The 23,163-nt window shown below is 47.2% G+C and overlaps 1 protein-coding gene across 10 annotated transcripts in view; it reads right to left on the bottom strand.

The window, feature by feature from the left end:
- Positions 1 to 496: 496 nt before the first annotated feature.
- Positions 497 to 23,163, bottom strand: part of mast2 (microtubule associated serine/threonine kinase 2) — a 104,194-nt gene continuing 81,527 nt past the window's right edge. For all 10 annotated transcript variants that reach the window (XM_069522709.1, XM_069522710.1, XM_069522711.1 and 7 more), the window contains 23 exons: positions 19,497 to 19,572; positions 19,020 to 19,229; positions 13,842 to 13,943; positions 11,816 to 11,948; positions 11,625 to 11,692; positions 11,422 to 11,522; positions 11,091 to 11,299; positions 10,866 to 11,004; positions 10,641 to 10,773; positions 10,213 to 10,378; positions 9,539 to 9,640; positions 9,085 to 9,207; positions 8,864 to 8,973; positions 8,532 to 8,686; positions 8,185 to 8,324; positions 7,820 to 7,990; positions 7,182 to 7,418; positions 6,847 to 7,073; positions 6,350 to 6,472; positions 5,944 to 6,080; positions 5,661 to 5,848; positions 5,023 to 5,555; positions 497 to 4,724 (listed from right to left, as the gene is read on the bottom strand). In XM_069522709.1, the coding sequence (XP_069378810.1) occupies positions 3,210 to 4,724; positions 5,023 to 5,555; positions 5,661 to 5,848; positions 5,944 to 6,080; positions 6,350 to 6,472; positions 6,847 to 7,073; positions 7,182 to 7,418; positions 7,820 to 7,990; positions 8,185 to 8,324; positions 8,532 to 8,686; positions 8,864 to 8,973; positions 9,085 to 9,207; positions 9,539 to 9,640; positions 10,213 to 10,378; positions 10,641 to 10,773; positions 10,866 to 11,004; positions 11,091 to 11,299; positions 11,422 to 11,522; positions 11,625 to 11,692; positions 11,816 to 11,948; positions 13,842 to 13,943; positions 19,020 to 19,229; positions 19,497 to 19,572 (5,098 nt within the window). In that variant the 3' untranslated portion in view covers positions 497 to 3,209. The remainder of the gene's footprint in view (positions 4,725 to 5,022; positions 5,556 to 5,660; positions 5,849 to 5,943; positions 6,081 to 6,349; positions 6,473 to 6,846; positions 7,074 to 7,181; positions 7,419 to 7,819; positions 7,991 to 8,184; positions 8,325 to 8,531; positions 8,687 to 8,863; positions 8,974 to 9,084; positions 9,208 to 9,538; positions 9,641 to 10,212; positions 10,379 to 10,640; positions 10,774 to 10,865; positions 11,005 to 11,090; positions 11,300 to 11,421; positions 11,523 to 11,624; positions 11,693 to 11,815; positions 11,949 to 13,841; positions 13,944 to 19,019; positions 19,230 to 19,496; positions 19,573 to 23,163) is intronic.

Here is a 23,163-nt window from a genome sequence, read left to right as displayed (position 1 = left end):
CAGCTGCTTCCTGCATCTGAAGCTTCACAAAGAGCCGGAGCCACTTTACTGATCCCTCACAGACGATTTCAACGCGATTTAGAGTCGGTGTTTCGCTCTGAAAGGACGAAGATCGTGGTTCATGTGAGAATTAGTTTGACAGCAGGAGAGTCGAGGATCAAGTTCAAAGTCAGAACCTCAGAAGTTTAACTGTTTGTGGATCAAAGAAACAAAGAAAAAGAGGAAAAGACACAAAACTGAACCACAACAAGTTTTTACATCTTGTTCTCGTTCAGCAGCTGATGTGAAAACTTTTCACTTTAAAATTCAAACTAAAGGACGAAGGAAACGTCACACTGGTAAAAAATAAATTCGATTTTTTACAGCGCAGCAGTTTTCAGTCTGTTTACAGCTTCGTGTCCAGAAGCTGAAATCTTTCCCAAAGTTAATTATTAATGTAAAAAGCATCACGTTAAAGACGACAATAAAAAAAAAATCACCACAAAACACACGGAGCTGTACATAAAAAAAACTTTATTATTGTCGTAAGGTAAGATTGACAACAACATGCGATTACCACAATAAAAAATAAAAAGATATTGCACTGGTTTTACTCAGCAATGTTTTTATCTCACTCAAGCTTTTACGGTGCACGGCTGAATCTTCCTCCTCCTCCTCTTCATCACTCGTGTGCCACAGAGAAAACACACAACATGGAAACACTGAACTACTAAAACGTCTGCAGGAGAGTGAGTGTGTGAGTGTGTGTGTGTGTGTGTGTGTGTGTGTGTGTGTGTGTCAGTGGTCATTAGGCTTCAGCTCGTACCTTTTCATACCGACAGTCACAAGTTCAAGTCCCGTTTGAGCCTCAGAGACAGAAACTCGCTCTGATCAATCACAATTCAAACAGATCTGAAGAACTCAAACTCTGCTGAGCTCTCAGTGAACGTGGCCACAGAGCAGCAGAGGTGCATGATGGGTAAACACATCGAACAAAATGCTGAGTGTAACCGAACGGAAGGAGCCTGAGGGACGCTGGCTACTGTTGTTGTTGGCCGACCCAACCTTGTATGTGTGTGTTTGTTTTATGTGTGTGTTCTATGTGTGTGTGTGTTCTATGTGTGTGTTCTATGTGTGTGTGTGTGTGTGTTCTACGTGTGTGTTTTATGTGTGTGTTCTATGTGTGTGTGTGTGTGTGTGTGTGTGTGGCTCTGGGCTTGAGATTAATGACTCTACCAGGGAAACTGACACTTGCTTCACTCTCCAGCAGATGGCTGCACCAGCATCTTTTACACACGGGAGAAGGTGTGTGTGTGTGTGTGTGTGTGTGTGTGTGTGTGTGTTCTATGTGTGTGTGTGTGTGTGTGTGTGTGTGTGTCAGCGCAGCTCAGATGAAGAACGTGTCCAGACCAGATCTCAGATCAGATCTCAAACTGGAGCAGAAGATTTTTCAGAGACAAAGCTGCTCAGAGGAGCCGAGCGTCTGGATGAAAGACGTCCTGAAGAGTCGGGATCACTGAGCAGACGAAGTTTTCAGGCACAAACGTTTGATTTGTCTCGAGAAACAACAAAGTGATGAAGACATTTCTCATTCACCACAAACCCACGTCTGAGTTTCTGGTGACACACGGAGGCCTGAACACGCGGAGGCCCGAGGAGGTTTGATTGCTACAGGCAACAAGTTCCATCAACAAAAAGAACACGAGAACGAAAACCACATGTAAACACGACAGAGTCAGTTCAACAGAGTCCGTCAAACTGGAGTCAGTGAAACACCGAGGGGGGCGTCGCTCGCCATCAACTCACAGCGACGACCTGCTTCTCACAAACGGCAGGAAACGTTCAAACGTGACGACGTTCTTCAACACGGGACTCGAACGGAAGCAAAAAATAAACTGCAGAGAATGAAGAGGAATGAAGGATGAGAAGAAACACACACACACACACACACACACACACACACACACACACACACACTCAGGGTATAAAACTGAAGTACAACAGATAAATACTCTTATATTTACACACATGCACAGATGAACGTCTCCCTCGCACCGACACAAAGGAAAGTCTGGTCACTTCACAGGATTTCAAACACAGCGACTTGGTCCAGAAAACAAAAGGCTGACGGGGCAGGAAATGACGGAGTTGGTGGTCGGACAACGTTTCCTCAGTTTAAATCCTCCGCTGCAGCTCAGAACCCAGAAATTCAGAGGACGATTGAAACCCTCGACTTTGTTTTGAGTTGGGAACTAAACGTTTGGTCAGATGACACGACGAGCAGGAGCTCTCAGGGGACTTCAGGGGCCCCCGGGCGAGAGGGACCCGGGGGCCCCCTCGTCTAACAAAACCATCGGATCAAAACGTAATGAATCTTGCTGATATGCTGGGTCAAGCCTCGGTTTACTGAATCTGAATCTATTAACGTCAGTCAGCGTTTAGAGGAAATGAAATGACTGCAGCAACTTATAAAAAAAAAAAGAGCGAGCGAGCGCGATTAAAATGCTGAGAAACGACTGAGACAATCTGAGGAATGAAACTGACGATAAAAACTGGATCCTGTAGCATCTTAGCTAACGATGCGATTTATCCAGTTTCAGGACGTCTGTGTTTCCAAATATGTGAAAATCAACTCGGAAACTAATTTGCCACAGAGAACGTCAAGTTCGTCGAGATCCAGAGTTCAGATCTTTACTGTGTCTTCTGCACTCGTCAGTCAAACCTCGATCTGACCCAGGAGCTGCCGAGTCGGATCTTCAGGGACCGGAGCAGAATTGAATCTGTCCTGGTTCTCGGTGCTGACCGCACAACGACCGCACAGATTTACGCTCATTAAACAAACTGTAATGAATTTACGCTAAACGTGCGCCGGGAGGAGGGGCTGAGAGGAGGAGACGAGCGTCTGTGATGAACATGAAGGTCGATGATGAAGCAGCAGAAAAACTGGGAGTGAGTTTGTTTGTGAACGAACCACGAGCTCTTTATTTCCGGCCCCTTCAAGAAAAAGAGAAAGACGAGACTCCTCGTGTTTTTTGGTCGAAACGCAGGAACCGAAGCGTCTGGAATGGAAAGAGGTCGACCGCGTCTGACCGCTCTCCGTCGCTCACGTTAAAGTCAAACTCTCAGTTTCAGTGTGAAGTTGTGATTCTGTTGTTTTCCTCCAAACATGCGGCGAGAGGGTCTCAGGGCCTGCGGCCGACGCCGAGTCATGTGATCGCGACATTCTGCTGCTACGTCTTCTTGGTGGTTGCTTTGTCATGTGGCGAGGAGGCGGACATGGCGGCGGCTGCAGTTGTCTGGGGTTCGGACCTCTTGCGCGGTGGCTCAGATGCTGCAGTGGCGGGGGGGCTTGAGTTGAGGGCGGGCCGAGCTGCCGCTGTCGCTCCCGGCCGCTGTGCAGACGCTGAGGCGGCAGCGCTCTCCCGACTCACAGACCCTGATGTGGGTCTGTCTGGTCGGTCGGGGGCGTCCTTGCGGGACGGTGGCGCCGGGGGTGCAAAGTCTTTTTGGGTCGAGGGTTTGACCGATGTCTGCGAGACGTTCAGTGACGCAACTCGCTCAGTTCTCTGTCGGGTCGGCGACTGAGGGGCAGGAAGCTGTTTGGAGGGAAACGAGTGAGCGTCAGTCGGCGGCTTCTGCTCCTTCGTGTCTGCGGCCGTGGTCAGTTTGACGGGACCGAGGACGCTCTTTGCTACCATTGCCAGCTGGGACACAACTTTGTCCACGCCGCTCTCAGGGGGCGGAACTGGAGAGCTTGAGCTCGAGTTGGAGCTTGAGGTGGATAACGGCGACACGCTCGTAGTGGCGGCAGCCACAGCGGCGCAGAGTCTCCGGTTGTCTGCCTCCTTCTTCTGCTTCGGTACGCCGGGGGAGGAGCAGGAGGCGCGGGGAGTCTCAGTGGTTTGGTCTGTGGCGCTCGTGGTCTCACTCGTGGTCGTACTGCGGTCTGTGGTGCTTGTGCAGTCTGTGGTCGCCCTGCAGTCGGGAGAGCTTGCAGTGATGGCGGTCGATGGGCTTGTGGTTTTAGGGCTGACCAGGGTTCGGTCTTCAGCTCTGGACTCTGAGGGTCCAGGTCTCGCTCGGAGACTCCTGGAGTCTGGAGGAGTTGCCGGTTTGAGGAACGTGTCTTTGCTGACGGAGATGAACGCACTGCCTGGAGTGGAGAAGGGGAGGGGTTTAGTGGTGGCGCCCTGCTCCAGAACTTTCCTCTCTTGTCTCAGGGCGTCTTCTGAGGACGAGGCAGAGCTTCCCTGTCTCAGTCCAGACTTTGTCTCTGTCACCGAGGGGAGGGTCGGCCTGGCGGCCTGCGAGGGCCCTGTGTGGGTGAAAGTAGCATGGGGGGTGCTGGGGGAGAGGCAGAGGGAGGGCAGGGTGCCTCCGGGGCCTGTCCTCACAGTGGTGGGCCTGAGGAGGGGAGGAGGAGTGAAGGTCGTCCCCCTGCGTCCGTCCTGGCTGTCCTCTGAGCCCTCATCTGTTTCGTCCTCAGACGAGTCCACCTCGTGGATGGCGTCCTGCTTCTGCAGCGACTCTCTCCGCTCGGCTCTGTCCTGCCGGATGGCCGACAGCTTGTCCTTCAGCTTGCTCTTCCCGGGGGCGAGGCCCAGAGAACCGGACACGGGGATCAGGCCGCCGCCGTCGCCTTCCTGACGTCCCAACTTTCTAGATGACGAGGACGAGTGCTTCTGCAGGCTGCCCTTCTCCACGCCACGACCTGCCGGGGACAGCACGCCCTCGCTGGCCGACTCCTAGAGGTCAGAGAGGAGAATACACTCCGTCAAAATATAATCTGAAAACAGGCAAATCAGTTTCTACACAAACTGTAAATTAAACATCGTCAGACATTAAATTAAATCAGGACGTCAGAATAAAATAAAACCTCTTCATGTTTACATTTATTGTCTGAACCTAAGTTAAACTAAAATGATTCATGAGTCCCAACATCTTCCTGCTGATGTCGTGATTTTACTCTTTAAGTTAAATGATTTATTCTAATAGAATCATCGTCGGCTGTCAGAGCTGAAGTCTTTGTGATTAAACTCGAACCTGAAGACTCTGGAGACTCGGCTCCCTCTGGAGAATCTCCTTCTTGAACTCTGAGTGTGAGATGTCCAGACTGTGTTTACGACTCCCCACCGCCGCTCCCACCGCCGCCACGCCGGAGGGAGAGGAGGGGGGGTTAGAGAGGGAGGCGGCCAGCTTCTCGGCCGACTGCACCCTCTTGAGGAGCGGAGAGCGCGGAGGCTCTGCGCTCTTAGGTCTGGATATCTGCCTCACCAGGGGAGGGGAGGAGTGGAGCTTCACAGGGAACGACTGTCCCACGGCGGACTGTCCCAGAGCGTGGCTGGGCAGAGGGGAGGGGGAGCGCTGTGGCGAGCTGCTCTGAGGTGTGGGCGAAGGCGTGCGAGCCAGAGGGGAGAGGGGGATGTTGCCGGCAGACTTGCGTCGGGGCGAGCGATACTGTCGCTGGAGCTTTGGGGCGAGGCCGTGCAGAGAGCTGGGCCGGATGTGGCCGGAGCTCGCAGGGGAGTTTGGGACGCTGGAGCTCGGGGAGCTGCTCTGGGACGAGTTTCCACCAACTGAGGAGAAGAGAGAGAGAGAGAGAGATGTTATATATGAATAAAATCCTTCTGCAGTTACATTCAAATCTGAGTGTCGGTGTCTCACAGGTGAGTGTCTCTCACCTGAGTGGGCGGAGTCTGGCGTGGACCTGTAGCCCTGCGTTGGGCTCCGTGGTGACAGGTTGTGTGTCGGAGAGCCGGGGCCACTCTCCCCTGACGACAGGGAGCGGTTCAGAGAGGACAGACTGCGGCTGGTGTGGAGGAGAGACGCCTGCTTGGTGATCTTCCTGAACAGAGACGTTCTCTTCTTACTGCGAGACACAGAGAGACGGATCAGTCCACCAATCCACGTGTGGACACGTCTTTAAGACACAGACGAGTCTGACGTCACACAGGCGAGTCTCACCTCTCCTGACCCTCCTTGGTCTTGGTCTTCTTGTTGCGTCTCGCCATCTTGGATTTGCTGCTCGTCTTTCGGGCGGGCCCGACTTTGATGGACGTGTTTTCAAAGGGGGTGGCGGAGATGGACACTTTGGCGCCGCTCTGAGGAACCACAGGAAAACATCCTCTTCTTTACATTTATATTTTAGTTCACCGGCACAGAAGCAGTCGTGGTCATTTGACAATGTGGGAGTAGACGAAACTAAAAACTTTACATTTCTTAAACACACATTTTTATATCTGTGCTTCGTCCGTTTGTTTCTTTCAAACCTTTGATCACAATATTTTAATAATTCTAAAATGTTTTACTCTATTTATATTTTCTTTCATATTATTATTATTATTAGTAGTAGTAGTAGTATCATCACTACCTTCAGTATGAGCTCCACCACCTCGGTGTGAACCAGACCATGGACCGGTTCTCCGTTGACGTGGGTGATGAGGTCTCCCTCCCTCAGCCCTGCGTCGTGGGCCGGACCCCCGTCCTCCACGTGCTGAGGGCGAGCAGAGAGAGAGAGAGAGGGGGAGGGAGAGAGAGAGATGGAGGGAGAGAGAGAGAGACAGAGGGAGGGAGGGAGGGGGAGAGAGACAGAGGGAGGGAGGGAGAGAGAGGGAGGGAGAGAGAGAGAGAGACAGAGAGAGGGAGAGAGAGGGAGTTAGTTGTTGTCTTGTTGTTTGCTGCCATCTTCTGTCAACAACCAGAATCCCAGCTCCATCACAGAAGCTCTCTCACGTGAACACGCGTGTAGTTAATATGTTGTTCCTTCATCTTAAGATGACAGGATCAGGTGATTCATGTCGTGTTCACATGTTTAACGTGATCCTGGTTTCAAAATCAAATCACTGATGTCTGTGAGTGTGACCTCACCCAGACCATGTGATGCACGGTGTAGATGTCAGAGTCTCCCATGTAGACCCGGATCGCTCTCAGGGTGAAGCCGTACTTCTTTCCAGCTCTGTGGATCACGATGGCGGGTTTGACATTGGTCACGGCCGGGGACAGATCCCGGCTCGGCGAGGAGTCTCGGGACGACGGATTGGACGACAGTGAGTGGGGGGACATGGGGCTGGCCAGCGGGGACGCTCCGTGGTGGTCTGAGAGAAAAAGTACATTTTGTAAACTGAGGTACGTAAATTTAAAGATTTGTTTGATTTAAAAGAAATGAAATGCGACCCTCGTGTTTCTCGGCCTGACGCACTGACCTGCAGGGATCATGAGCGACAGCGTGGTGGCGGAGGCCGACTTGATGACCTTGTTGAGCGGCCTGGAGCTCTGAGTGGTCGTGTGTTTGTCCGCGTCTCCGGACAGCAGGCGATGACGAGCCCTGCGAGCAGCCAGGTCACTGATGGCTTTAGGAGTCGATGGAGAGTCGCTGTCTGCTCTAGCTGCTCGGCCGTTACCGCCGTTACCACGTTCACACACATCGCCGGAGCTGCCCGCTGCGGAGACAGGAAGAGGGAGGAGTTAAGATGTTCAAGTTAAACTCAGACTGTTTCTTTCTGTAAGAATATCAGAGTTAAGACTTTTTCAACCCAAACATTAAGAGATTTACAGAAGGTTTTAAATTGCTCTCTGACAGGAAGTGAGTAAAGTAAGAAGAACAGTGAAGTCAGTGTATTAGTGATCAATTAAAATACGTTAAAATCATAATTAATGCTCCTCAAACAACATTTAATCACTTTTCAGAGCAGTAAAATATTTATCATCACACCTACACAGTTCATGTTCCTGTAACTCAGATTCTCAACTTTTCTCGATCCACTTCTGGATTGATATATTTATATATTTATGTCTTGTGATGTTTGCGTTGTGTGTCTTCACGGTTTGCGTTTGTACTGACGTGTGAGCGTGGCCTTGCTCAGCTGACTGGAGGCGGAGCTCGAGGTGGTGGGAGACTCGTCCAGCTTCAGCTCTCTCTCCACTGGGAGCTCTGGGATGGCGAGGGGCAGCTCATCGCTCCGGGGGCCCCTCAACGCACTCAGGCTGGGACTCTTCCGGCTTCCAGCTGCACCTGAGAGACACACGGGGGGAACATGAAGCTCGTAGGATTGATTCCCAACAGAGAAGACAGAGAGTCGGGTGTGTCTCCTGGTGAAAGATGTTTTCCAACAGGAGGCTCAATAACTGTCTCTTGTTCTGTCCGCTGTCTCTGAGCCGACATGGACGACAGAGTGACCATCGGCTGCTCCTTCCTGTAGCTGTTACCTTGTCCTTCCTCCTCAGAGGAAATGGCAAAGCGTGGCATCTCGATGATGGCCGAGCAGCAGCGCCGCCGGACTGTCAGAGGAGGGCTGGAGTCGCTCTCCGTGTGCGACGACTCTGAGACAGACAAACGCTTCCGCAGGCTGGAGAGAAATGAAGCAGACAAAAGATCAGACACCTCAAAAACCTCAAAATATAAAGACGACTTCATGGACACGTTTATATATAATTACTTAAAAACATGTTTATACGTCATCGTGCTCTATTGTCCTCTTCTTCTCTGGAAACATATTTACTGATCTAGACTTTTAGATAACAGCCTCCTGTTTGTGTGAAGGTGAAGAACTCACATCTCTGGAGATCCCACCAGCCACGATCGATCTCTGGATTTCAGTCCACTCAGGCTGTCGATCCGATCTCCTCCTTCCTCACTGAGGCTGCGTTTGGTGGGAGGTGGAGTCCTCTTCTCCTCGTGCAGAGACAGACGCTCCATGCTGCTGTAAACCTGCGGGACACAAACACACAGGAGACAATTCATTTAGATCTGAAGTCACAGCGGAGGCCGTCCACGTCTTCTAACCTCAGAGAAGAAGATTGGAATGTTCTCAGGTGGAGATGGAATAATGTAATCTCGCAAATATAGAGACAGATCATGAGAACTAGAAATCTCCTCAGTCTGTACCTTGCTGAAGCGAGGAGAGCAGGAGGAGAACTGTCGAATCTCCACGTGTTCGTCGTCATTGGTGTCGTCTTCCTCCTCTGAATCCACGTGGTGGTACCGATCAGAGCGTGCTGTCAGACACACACAGATACAGGAGATTATTTTCACTGCTAAGTTTCCCTCTGGTGAAGAGTTTCTCTCTCCTCGGTGTGAGGAGCAGTCGGTCGACGTGTGTGACGTACTGTCGAAGTAACTGGTGTCGTCCTCAGACTCCAGCTGAGGGATGAACTCGGCTTTCTGCCTCAGCAGGCTGTTCCAGTCCAGCTCTGTGAAGAACGAGTGCTGCTTCACCTCAAAGGCACTCCCTGCGGAGAGGGAGGAGAGAGGGAGGAGAGAGGGAGGTGATGGAGAGGACGGAGAACAGGGGGTGGGGGTGACAAGTGGAGGAACAAAGAGAGAGATGAGGCAACACTTCAGTAAGATCTGACTGGTGTAAGGAAACGTGTTCATGTGTCAGGAAATGATTTACTCTGCTGATAAAATATAATATATATATATAAAATATCTGTCTACAGAAATCCAAGTTTATTTTAAAAATCTTTTCTGCAGATATTTTAGTAACTTGAGTAAAAAAAGGAAATAATTTCTACTTTAGTTTGTCCAGTGTGTGTGCGTGTGTGTGTGTGTGTGTGTTACCTGTGCCCAGTCTCTCCAGTGGGTTTTGTCTCAGCAGTTTGCAGATGAGATCCTGAGCCTCCTGAGGCAGAGCCTCCTCTTCCTCTGGCCAAATGATTTCATCTAAAACAAACACACAAATATAAACACGTGCTTCCATGAACAAAATAATAAAGTGCTCAGACTCAGACAGAAAATCGGGAGTGAGAATTATCTGGTTTTTAGTTAATTTCCCATCATGCCTCACACGTCGGTAGTTTCACTCATCATCCTTCTCATTAATCTCCAGTTTGAGAATCAGTGATAAATATCAGAGAGAGAGAGACACAGAACACAGCTGAGGCCTTGGGCTCTTTATCAGCGCTGCATCAATACGGAGAGACGGACTGAGACGGTCATAACAGAGACGTTCAGGGATCGATGCAGGTTTACGATCATTGATTTCCTCAAAGAGAAGAAGGAGAGAGAAGGAACCAGGACAGACAGACAGACAGACAGACAGACAGACAGACCACAAACATTTTGAACCCTTTGATATCTATAATAAAAGACTCTCTGCCTCTGAGACGTGGAGTCGGCTTCAGAAACGGTTCAATCATCCTCTGAATCCTCCTCTCTTGAATTGCACACATCCATTACACTGAACGAACGGTTTCCGTTTCTCGGTGTGTTGTTGCTGCAGATGATCGACTCACCGCTGATGACCTGACCAAACAGCTCCTCCGGCGTGTCTCCGAAGAACGGAGCGCAGCCCACCAGGAACTCGTACAGGATGACGCCCATCGCCCACCAGTCCACCGGCTTCCCGTAGCCCTGACGCAGAATGACCTCTGGAGCGATGTATTCTGGAGTACCGCACACCTGAGGGGGCAACAACGCAGAGGGTCAGCTGAGGGCGCAGCAACATGTCACAACAACCACAATCTTTATGCAAATAAAATGTAAAGGAACATAAAATATATATATACATGTGTAAATGTAAATTTCCCCGTTGTGGGATGAATAAATATTTAATCTAAAACACAGCAGAGGGAGAAATCTCACAACAAACAGGCGAGAGGTGAAATAAAATGAAGCCATGAAAACACAGGAGGGAGCCGGAGGGTGAAGCTCTGAGCGTCACCTGTTTGTCCAGGAACTCTCTGGTGTCTTTCTCGATGTGTCCTTCGTACAAGTTTGTGGTCAAACTCATCAAACCGATCTTTGAGAGGCCGAAGTCCGTCAGCTTGATGTGTCCCATGGACGTGATGAGAAGACTTGAGGAGAGGACATGAAAGAGCACGTCTCAAAATGCTTCCTGAGTTTAAAATTGTAAAAACGGAACAGGAAGAGGAAACGTGTGTCTCACTTGTCAGGTTTGAGGTCTCGGTGTACGATGCCGTAGTTGTGAAGATACTCGAGCGCGAGGACGGTTTCTGCGAAGTACATTCGAGCCATGTCGACCGGCAGCGCCCCGATGTTCTTCAGCAGCGTGGCACAGTCGCCACCTACAGACGAGAGCCGCCACAACATCATCAGACAACGCAGTCCTCCCACCGCGACTGAAACTGTAACAGCACAATAAACGCCTCACCCTCCACGTACTCCATCACCATGCAGAGGTGCCGCCTGGTCTCAAAAGAGCAGAACATGGAGACGACAAACGGGTTCTCTGCGAACGTCAGGATGTCTCTTTCCACGAAGGCCTGTTGGATCTGGTTCCTCAGGATCAGGTTCTGCTTGTTGATCTTCTTCATGGCGAAACGCTGCCGGGTCTCTTTGTGACGCACCAGAAACACAGCACTACCAACAAAGAAGAAACCACAGATATTCTTATATTCGATAACATTTGAATCAATGTTTCTGTGAAGGTTTTACTTCGAATGGTAGAGAATATTTTGCGAGCTGTCGTCGTGTGTTTGTACCCATAAGCCCCGTTGCTGATGAGCTTGATGTTTTCAAAGTCTTCCTCTCTGGGTGTTTTGGTTTTTGGAGTCGGTGCAGCTGGAACTGTGGTTCCTCGAGTCTGAAGAGAAAAACAGCAAAAAAGAGGAAAAAGTCAAAAGATCATATTTCAAAACTCAAATATTTCAAACTGTTCTTTATCGGAAACTGTTCATGTGCTCACGTCCACCGAGTCGTCGGTCTCTGGGGTTTCTGGGTTCCCGCTGTCATAGCTGCTCAGCTGGGCCATTTCTACACAGAGAGACACATGAGTCACTACCATCAACAGAGTAAAACAACAAGTACAACAAAGTACCACAAAGTAAAGTACAGTCGGACTAAATAAAACTATGCTTTAAGAAAGTCCGGTGTTACCCTCCAGGGGGTCCCTGGTGAGGCCCAGCTGGCTGATGATGTATCTGGGGATGTCGGACTTGATGCCCTGACCTTCCTTGGCATGACCCTCTGCTGCTTCCAACAAGTGGTAGAACTCCTCTGGATCAAACTCCTGCAGGAGAAACACAACGTCTCTGTGAAAATCCACTGGTGCAGTAAACGACACATTCATCATCTGAGTATTACATTTGTTGAATCAACATCCTGAGACAGATCGGAGGACAGAACATGTTTATCAGGATTTAAAACAAAGCAGAGTTCATCTTCATAACAAACCTCATCGATGATCAACTCTTTCTTATCCTCAACGAGGCTCCAACAAAAAATTAAGTAAGAAACGTCTCCACTTCCTTCCTCTATCCAGACATGAAGCCAAACTATCTCAGATATGAAGAAACTACGCACAATGACAGAAACCATCTTTAATTTCACCTCTACTTAGATTTCTTTGGTCTGGTTCCTGTCCCAGCTGCTAACATGGAGGAGGCAGGGATTGATCGCAGGTGTAGTTTGGTCTTGAAGGTTTTGACACTTGTGTTTTTATCTTTTATTTCAGCTGAGTGACTCTGACCCACAAGCAGCAGTTTGTAGGTTGTGATGCACAAAAACAAAAACAATGAAACAGACTGAAAATAACCTTCAGCCTCAACAACACAACAACAACAATAACACAACCACACAACAAAACAACAACACAAAAACAACAACAGCATCAGCAGAGTGAGGACGTGGCTCAACGATGTGTCGAGGTCGTCGTGGTCGATTCTGCCTTCGTACTCTCACGTCATCTGACAAAGACAAAGTATACCCCCCCCCCCCCGCCCCCCCATGAAACTCACACACATACAGTCCCCCCCCCCCCCCCCCCCCCCCCACTCCTATCTGTGTGCTTCCATTTGTAAAAACCCATCGTGTGGTGTCACAGCTTCAGATGCATGTGATTAGTCAAAACTACCGATGTAAGTGCTCGGGCCTCCTCCCCTCCTGCCCTCCCTCTTCTCCCTCCACTGCTCCTCCAATCATCCATCCGTCTTTTACACTCGTCTTCATCAGCTCCCTCTCTTCATTTTCTCCTGCCTCGTCTCATTTCTTGGACCAACACAAGGTCATTTTCACCTGTTTCACCTCAACATCTTCAGCCAGACTCACTCTGCTGTGTGTGTGTGTGTGTGTGTGTGTGTGTGTGTGTGTGTGTGTGTGTGTGTGTGTGTGCGTGCGTGCGTGTGTGCGTGTGCATTAGGCTGATTTAAAATTCTCAGAGGAAGTCCACAAATGAATTGCGGTGCCCGAATCATTCCACGCCGCGGAGCAGGAAGTTGTAAATTGTTTATTAACCACGCGTGGAGTCGAGCTGAGCAAAATGAAAAAGCTATTCCAGTTAATTCTCTTCATATTTCTCACGGTGATCTTTCAAACACGCTCGTTTACACGTGATGTGCAGACGTGTGATTAAAATTCAAAACTGCAGAACTGATGAAGAGAAACAACAGGAGCAGGATGCTTCCATGTTAATTAGCTCCATGGTGTCTGTGGGTTTTATGTTCCGCTTGTCTGTTATATATATATATATATATTGTCTCACCTTGTAATTAGAGGGTTTATAAGTTAGGTTATGTTCTTATTGTTTATATTTAACAGTTAACATCAGACACAGACCTTTATCTAAATGTGGTAAAGTCCCCAGAGAGTTTTATCATTATATCTATATATCTCTGCTTTTTATATTGTATATCATGTATATACATTTCTTGTCATTAGTATAATCTGTTGAATGAAAAGACTATATTCAAATAAATGTAATATAAATGAAGTGCAGTAAAAAGTTCAATAGATTTATAAAGTGGCCAAAATGGTTGAATAAAGTAAGTGTTCTTATTTTCAACAATCAATGTGCTCTTTGGTTCTTTGGTTCTGAAAATCATAATCAAAGTGTTTCTGCTTCATGCTTCTGTTTTAGCGACAGAACCGGGTCAGTCACTGTGTAACGTTCTTCACTGGTTCTTACCAGACACTCCAGCAGACGCGCAGGCCGGGCGATGATTATCATCAGCTTCTTGACGAGTTGTGTGACGAACGTGACCTCCACGCTCTCCGAGCGCTCGTGAGCCTGCACACACAGACAGAGGCAGCTTTAAGAAGAGGAACACACCAACCGTGATCTCATCTTTATTTCTACACAGAAGAATCTGTCAGAACAAAAGGTAAAATATGAAGAAGGGTTTAATCTCTGTCATGATAACTGATCCCTCATAATAATGTGTATTAATTATTCATGTTAATTATATTTTAAATTAAACATCATCCCTCCCATTTTTATTTGACCTTGACGCTGTGTAGAAAACGTCTGTCGTGTTTGTCCTTCACAAACAGAACCAGCAGGCAAAGGACAAGCGGACGACGGCGTCCGTCCCTCGGTGACACCTGAGAGGTAATTTAAATCAGGGCCACCTCCGGCTCGCTCCCTGATATCCACCGTGAAATGTCTGTCAGCGCGGAGACACAGCAATTTATCCAGCGGACGACTGTAACTGAGTGGAAATGCATCTGGAGCCAGAACTGATCCCTGGAAAGAAATTGGGTTGTTCCGAAGACTCTGTGTGTGTGTGTGTGTGTGTGTGTGTGTGTGTGTGTGTGTGTGTGTTTTACAAACCAGCCACCGTAAAACATGTTAAATTCTCAGGAGGGTATGTTTGTATGTGTGTTTATGAATGCATTGTTGATGTGTGTGTGTGTATAATGTGTATGTTTATGAATGCAGTGTGTGTGTGTGTGTGTGTGTGTGTAATGTGTATGTGTGTGTTGCATGTGGCTGACAGAGTGGAGGCGCTGGTTCATAAACATAACGTGGTCGACTCGCTGCTGTTTGCCTAATGCTGACAGACGCTCGAGGCCTCGAGGCCCAGACCCTGAATTATTTATAACTGTAATGAAACCCGGAGGGCGGGGGGGCGTCTATGTACTGTAAGTGCACGCTAAACATGTGTGTGTATATGTACATGTGATTGTGTGTGTGTGTGTGTGTGTTAGTGTGTCTGTGTGTGTGTGAGAGTAATGGACAGCTGAGGGACGGACTCCAACTGTGCAGCAGCTAATTAACCAGAGTGTGAGAGACAGACTCTATATGCACAGACTCCCTGGTGAGAACACACACACACACATATATATATTTTTATATATATATATATATATGTGTGTGTGTGTGTGTGTGTGTGAGGTTTTATGAATAAATATATGAATATATTCTTTAAGAACATGAAGAGGATTATCTGAACAATAATAACAAATGTCTGAGATCATTTAGAAATAAAGTCAGTTTATCTTCTTTATAATCTTAATTTTAGTCACCGTAATGAAATGGAATATTTCTTCAATGTTATTATTAAGTATATTGTTATTTATATTTATCTCAAATATCTGCATCAGTATCTTTAGTTTTCAGATAGACAACATTAGTGTTGAGCTCTGAATAAAAAAGTTTAGTTTTAGAAGATTTGAGGAACATTATCTATCTATAAAAAGATCACAGTAAAGTTTTTAAAAAGAATAAACAGTTTAACCGCAGGAGGTGACCTCACCCACCGAGCCCGTTAGAGCGCGCTCATCATTTCTCAGGTGCAAACATCACCTCCAGCAGAAAGCCAATTACAGCCACATGTTTGCAGATGTACACGAGGCCCAGCGGAGGGTCGGAGCGAGCTACGCCCCGGTGACAGATCACCGGCGCTGAGTTAGCACTCTGCCGCAGCCTCTGGCCTCAGGTGACCTCCAGGAGGCTAACAGGCTCTCCCTGGGGTTCCTGCAGCGGACACCCTGGATGCAGGTTGCCATAGTGACCGGCAGGCAGGTCACTAAGGGCCCGTGACGTGGATGGATGAGAGCGAGAGAGAGGTGAAGAGCGAAATACGCAGGAGGAGGGTAAAGGTGGAGGAGAGATAAAAGACGAGAGCGGGAGCAGCAGAGGACAGAAGGAGGAGAGGTGAGTCGGCCTCCTGCGAGTTCTGTAATGGGGTCGTGACACAAGGAGAAGAAAAAGAGCGGAGGATGAATAAAAGAAAAGATAAGTACGGAGGACAAAGGCAAAGAAGTGCGAAGTGTCAGGACCTGAAGGATCAGACTCGTGAAGGAGAAACGTTAGAGGAAGATGGTTTCATACAAGGAGATTTCAAACGGGAGCTGACGGAGGACGAGGGAAACCTTTTTTAATGAACACACACAAACTTATGGATTCTTTACAATTCGAAGAGTTCACCGAATCAAAAACATGACATCATGGTTCCACAAAGCTGAGAGGAGCAAACGGATTCTTTGTCTGTGTTTCAGTGAACTGACCCTTTAAACCGAACCACAGCAGCACAGAGGACGAACTGTACATCTCCCTCCAGATGTTGGACGGTTTAACTCTGGATACAGATGTTGTTCCACTAAACTCACACAGGGAGCAGTGAAGGCAAATGTCCCAGAACTAATTTTGAACATTTATACTCAAGTTGTATGATATTTACAGGCTCTATACTTAACGTAAGCTTGTATATATTTAAATAAATTATGAAACGTATATCACCTCAATGTCTCTCAGAAACATCTGGACAAAGGATGCAGGAGGAATTAAGCCAACGAGCTCCTTATAGATAGATGAATCTAATGATTTATTGTCCCTTTGCTTTAATAATTAATAATTTACTTCTGAAAACACGGTGGTCGCAGCACCAGGATAAAAAGGCCTGATGACTAAAATCTGAATTATTAACGAGCCTCAGACAGAAACAGCCTCAACTGAACCTGATTAACAGAAGATTGAATAATTAATTCATCTGTCAATTCATCCTGGAACGTGTTTGATTATAATTTAGTTTTTAACGCAGCCACAGCTTTCAAGAAACCAGCTCAGAACATAGAAACAGAAAACTTAACAAATAAAAGAATATTAAAACTCAGTTATTAAATAATGAATGAAAGAAAAATAAACTTAAACATAACCTCATCACATTAATAACAACTAGAGGAAGGCAGAATCAGGAAACGAGTTACAACACAAGTTTTCAGCTTTTCTTTAAAATAACAATGAGGACGTCAGATCAAAGCCTGTGCTCGTGTTTTAAAGTGAAACAGGAAGTGAGTCTCCTGAGTTTAAAACAACTTGACACTGAGTCGATCTGAATGAAAACTTGTTTCCATGAATCTGAGCTCTCGTCGTCTCCGTCAGTGTGTCAATAAAGCTCAAACGAAATGGACTCAACTGCAAACTCTGCATCCTCCTCCTCCGCCTCCTCCTCCTCCTCCTCCTCCTCCCAGCTGTGAGTGAGCACCATCCACTCGCTCCTCCTCAGCACCTCCTCCTCCTCCAGCCTCCTCTGCCACGACACCCGTGACATGTCTCCTCCAAAGATCCGAACCCGGGACTGAAACAGCAAATGATGTCCATAGACGACGCAGGTAGGGAGGGATGCTCTCACGCCTCCGTCCACCTGCTCACGGCCTCATCCTCTCGTCTGGAGGTCGCCTCCGGCAGCTGCTGCCGCACTTCGCCGCCGGCACGTGAAAAAAACAAAAAAGGCTACAGCCGCCTAATCGGTGATGTCATCGTCCAGCCTGCATCGCAGCTCCGGCGTGTGAACGTCTCCAGATGTGCTCAAGTCAAGTTCCTCACATTGTCCCGAAGCATTCGAACAGGCTTCACGCACGTACACACACCTCCCCTTTTACGAGACACCCCCCCCCCCCCCCGGCCAATCAGAAGCAAAAGAATCCCCTCGAATTCCCACCCATCCCAAAACGCTCCAACCGCACCTCCTTCGCCCCTCCTGCTCGTCTGGGAGCGTCATCCGTCAGCCCCTGGTGACTGCTGGAGTGTGAAATTAAAATCCAGGATGTGTGTGTGTGTGTGTGTGTGTGTGTGTGTATGATTGAGAGATAGTTTGTGTGTGTGTGTGTCCCAATAGAACAGAAGGTCAATAAGAGGCCTCTGGGAGCCATCATACCCCCCCCCCCCCGCCCGCCCCAGGCACCGCAAAACTGAGCTAATAGAGATGTCACCACCGCCACACACACACACACACACACATGTAAATACACTTCAACATTCAGAGGAATACGAGCACGAACGCACAGATTGCATTCCCATCATGCCGAGTTTTGCGATTAGCGGACGTGAGTATGGAACAGGCGGCAGCAGCTGTGTGAGCGAGTTTTACTCCTCGTCTTTGTGCCTTCGGATGACATCACGCGGCGCTGACGGTTGTAACGGTGACGAGCGAAGGAAGGAGAGTCAGAGTCGTGAGTGATTCCACAGTGAGCAGAGCGTGACGGAGCCGTGGTCACGGCGTCTTCATCAGACGTCCAAACGCTTTGTTTATATAGATCACATGATTGTGCTGAGTTCACTGTTCATCGGTTTGATGAGTTGTTCCAATAAAACGAATTATGAATCAGTGATGAAACGTTTTCTTCGGTTTGTTGTAGAAGTTGTTCGCTCGCTGGAGCCTCGTGACGAACTGGTCCCGACTCCACAACCCGATCCTGTGGGAGCGTCAGTCTTCATCATCATGTACTCGACCTCTGCTCGATGTGAAAACTAGTTATTAATTGGTCCGTGATGACAAACAGATGCCGACTCACTGGTTGACGGCTCACGACAGTGTAATCTCTTACACTGGGTCAGAGAGTATTGGTTAAGTGAATGAAGTAATAAGAGAGGATTCTGGACACAGGGGAAAGTGAAGTTTTCTGAGGTAAAATGAAATGAAGACAACTTTTATTTCCCTGCTATGATGAGTGAAAGTGTGAAAAGAGACTCGGTGAGTTTTCATAATTGATTTCTGGTAAAAAATAAATGAACGTGATTAAAGAGTTCCTTTATAGAACAAGACTCATTTTGAATTTCTTCTTTATATATTATATTAAAACTGAATATCCATCATATGTTTCATTCAATAGATTTGATTCTACTTTCTCTTTTTTAATATGAAGCACTTCGAATGCCTCTTGTGTAAATAATGAATAATAAATCTTGACCAATCAGGATCAGCAGATTTAAATATTTCAGATTGAAGAGTGAAATATTTTTTTTTTCATATGAAAATTAGTTCAATCATGATGATGAATCTTTGTTCATTTTTCAAACTTTGAAGCTCTTTCTGTTTTCTGAGAGCTGCTGTGCAGGACAGTGAATAAACTCTGGACTCACATCTTGCAGCAGCTTCTCCAGGTTCTCCTGGAGCTCGTAGAAGTAGCGGGAGGTGATGAGGCCCTCTCTGCTTTTCTCCAGGCAGTCTCTGGACAGCTCAATCAGCTGATGGTGGATGAAGCTCAGGACCCCGTCGGCCAGCGGGCAAACCTTATCCGGGGCCGAGGAGCACAGCAGCTCAGCCAGACGCTCCTCCATTTGAGCCGTCGCCTGAGGGGAGGGGAGGCGAGGGGGGGGAGGCGGTGGGGGAGGGTGAGTCACAGAAGAGATTCACACACATATGAGACACACGGAGACGAGAGCAGGACAATGATTTATGTCACGGATGAATAAGAGAAGAGAATGAAATCATCAAAGTTTAGAATCGGTGTTGATATCAAGAGTCTCAGTCTAAACAGACCAGAGATCTGCACAGTTTAAATTTAAACCCCAGTGTATCAGCCGTAAACAGGAAGTGTGTGTGTGTTCAGTCCGAACCTTGGGAAACCTCTCCTTGTACACATGGTTCATCATCACGATCTCATGGTCGAAGGAAATAGGCGAGCGGCCGGGGCTGAAACAAAAACAGAAGCAGGTGAGCGGAGACGGAAGATGTCGTCAGCAGGTCGGACAAAGACGGAATTTACTCTGGACACAAACATGTGGACAGAAAAACTCGTGTTCTGTTCCTTGAAGGTCTGAAGATCCAGAACGCAGATTTAAAACTCCCCTGAGGAGGATGTTCATACTGATTCATGGGTACAGACGTTACACTAAACAAACATGTGCTGGCAGCAGAACTGAAGAATGTTTTTATTCTGGAGGAATCAGAAATGAAAATGATTGTGCAGTACTCGTAACATCTAAATCATCTTACATGAAGCCTTGTCAGCAGAGAACTGTCTCTACAAACAGGAAACAAGCCACGACATCAAAATGGATCATTAGAGACAAAAAGTATGTCGTGAATAAAACAGAGTCAGGTCCAGAGCGGAGGTTTGCAGGTTCACAGAGATGTAGGACTCTGTGTCAGCAGGATTACTCAAGAACTACTGAACACATCTCTACAAGACTTGGTGGGAGGACGGGACGCAGGTTTAAAAGAACTCCTTTAAATTCTCTTTGAGAGAAACAGAGTTTCACTGATCTGGTCTCAGATATAACCTGACACGTACGAGTGATGCTCCAGATGTTCTTCTCTGTAGCGGAGGGAAGTGCTGCCTGAGGCCGAGCTGCAGAAACACAAGTGACCAGACTGGATGTGCTAACCAGAGCAGAGACACATACACACACACGCACACAGACACACACACACACACACACACACACACACAGTAGCGGGACCTTGGGGTCTTCATCATTTGTGTGTCTGTAGTGTTGTAAACTGACGACCATGACAACCTCTGGACCAGCATGGCTGCACACAGAGTGGTGCAAAGGTAAGGCCTCTGGAGAGTGTGTGTGTGTGTGTGTGTGTGTGTGAGTCACAAGCTCAGCGTCCAGCAGCTCTCCAGGGTTTTTGTCCCGACCTGACAGACTGACAGTGATGTCTTCTTCAGTCCACAGCGTCTCTCACTCAGTCGACTCCATCGTCTCCGTGTCTCGCTCGTCCTGGGACTCATCTCTTTTCTTATTTCTACCATGAACCACCTTTAACCCCGCCCCTCCTCCACCACGAGACCAAGCAGCCACAGCAGAAACATCCCTGACCTTTCTATGTCTCACTTCCAGGAGAAAAGGCAACGACGACAGGTGACAGGCAGTGTGTGTGTGTGTGTGTGTGTGTGTGTGTGTGTGTGTGTGTGTGTGTGTGTTTTCCCATCAGACTTCAGGCTTTGTTATTCTGCTGTATTATTCATTCACCTTCGACTGTAAACATTTGCCTCTGAATGTTACAGAGTCCATATTTTTCTTAATCCATCGTCCAATAAAAACCGTCACACACAGAAGTCTTGGAAAGCAATGAATGAATTATTCTGCTGGTTCTGAACTCAGAGGTCAGAAAACACTCAGAGGTCATCAGACACCGGGAGAATCTATCTTCTGATCAAGGAGCTGAGAAAAGATCAAGACACGATTCCTCGTCTGTTTCAGGACGTGGATCACAGATTTCTGGGGACCAGCTGATCCTGAAACGCTGGAACAACTCAAAGTGACTGACACAACGTTTACACGAATACTGATGAATAAAGGTTCAAATCAGTCTCTTTGCTAATTCATCTTATTTCATCCTGACAATTTGTTCTCATTCTTCCACTTCGATCTTGTTTTCAGTATTTTAAAGAACGGGAACTTCTCTTGATTTGGATTCAGTCTGATTTTGTCATGAACTTAGAAAATAAATGAGAGAAAGGAAACTGAACTGTGGACAAACAACAACTCTCACTGTCAATCAGCCTCCTGAAGAACAACCACAATGGAATAAATACTGTAAATAAAACAGCAACACGCTGGATTTTATTTTAGCTTCTTCTCAGAGAAGCTAAAATATTAAAATATTTGTTTTGATAAAGCTGGTATTTGAAATTCAAATAATTAAATAAATGAACAAATACAGAACAAAATATCTGAACGATAGAAAAAAACTAAAATCCTGAAGAGATTTTTAAGATAAATGAAATGGTTTTCTGGCTCCTGATGTCCTTGTTCGTATGAGTCATCGAGGTGCGTGCACACACACACGTGCACGTGCACACAAACATCTGTGACCAGTGCGATGAGGTAATGCTGTAAGTCATCCATCGGCTGCTCAAAGTCCAATTACCAGCTTAATGGGAGTGAGAGAAGTGAGCTGGACGTCATGGAGGCTGTTTATCATTACGCCAACGCACACAGTGACGGGTGATCACACACACACACAGAGACAGACACACACACACACACACACACACGTGTGAATGTCAATCACCTGCAGCTCTGACATGTTCAACTTTTAAAGTCTCTTTTCATGTCGGAGTTTGTTGAAGAGAGAAATCAATCAGACGTGGGGCGGCTGTGCCACCGGGCTCAGTGAGTAAAGGTTAGTCTTGACAGAGACGGATTCAGCGCCAGAGGCTGTTATGTACATTCTTTAATTTTCACAGAATATCTTTTCTTCTCTCCGTGTTATTCATCTCGTCTCTCATGGCTCCGAGCAGCCTGAGCCTTTATTAAAATAAAGCTCCTGTTCAATGCGGGCTGCAGCCGAGGTCGGACTCAAATCCCCGGGATGAATAACACAAAGGAGGCAGACAAAGGCTAATTAGAACACGGCTATATTTCTGTTATAATGGGAAATAAAAATCGCCTCGTGGCAATCCAGGCAAAAAAACGTCTTTGTCATTATTTTGAGATGTGACCTTGGAGAGGAGCAGAAAGTTGTGGGAGAGTTCTGCTGTTTTAGTTTGGAGCCGTGAGAACGACTGGGAATATTCATGAAATGCAAAGTAAGGGATTTATAAAAGTGGATAATTAAAACAATGGTGGAGCGCACGTTTCCTTCTCTTCAGCTAAGTGATGAGGTCACATGTGACAAAAGGCTCTCAAAATGCAAACGAGCTCATTGGTGGAGACGATAATTGAAGTAAATCAGACGAGACAGAGAATCAGATGGTGACGCTGAGGCAGGAGGGGAGGGTGTGTGTGTGTGTGTGTGTGTGGGTGTGTGTGTGTAGAAAAATAATATTGACGCTTCACAACTGAGGTGGGCGACGCCAGAAATGAGGGATCTAATTGACCGTGACAGAGAGCCAGAGGAACGGGGAGGACGTATGTGTGTGTGTGTGTGTGTGTGTGTGTGTGTGTGTGTGTGTCAGTCATAGGCTTCCTCTGGGGACACTTCAGACTAAACCAGTTAATTGGAGACAACTAGAATGTCCATCGAGGAAAGATCTGACTTCCAGGTCAGTGGTTGAGGTCAGAATCAGAGGTAAGTCTCTGTGAAACAGTAATTTCACCCTCTGTGCGATCAATCCGCCGAAATGACGCAAATGAATTTGATCATTTTGTGACTCTCAATATAATTAGTTGGAATCTGGACAATTACAATAAAAGTGAACCAGGACAAGAGACGACTCGTTCAACAATTTTAAAGTTTAAATGAGCTACTTTGCTAAATCAGGAGAGAAATGTCAAAACCCTAAATCACATTTAGTTTTTAATTTGCACATGAATATTTTTCGGATTG

Source organism: Paralichthys olivaceus, chromosome 3, assembly GCF_024713975.1.
Source record: "Paralichthys olivaceus isolate ysfri-2021 chromosome 3, ASM2471397v2, whole genome shotgun sequence".
Lineage (NCBI taxonomy): Eukaryota > Metazoa > Chordata > Actinopteri > Pleuronectiformes > Paralichthyidae > Paralichthys > Paralichthys olivaceus.
This window is presented reverse-complemented; position numbering and strand designations above follow the sequence as displayed.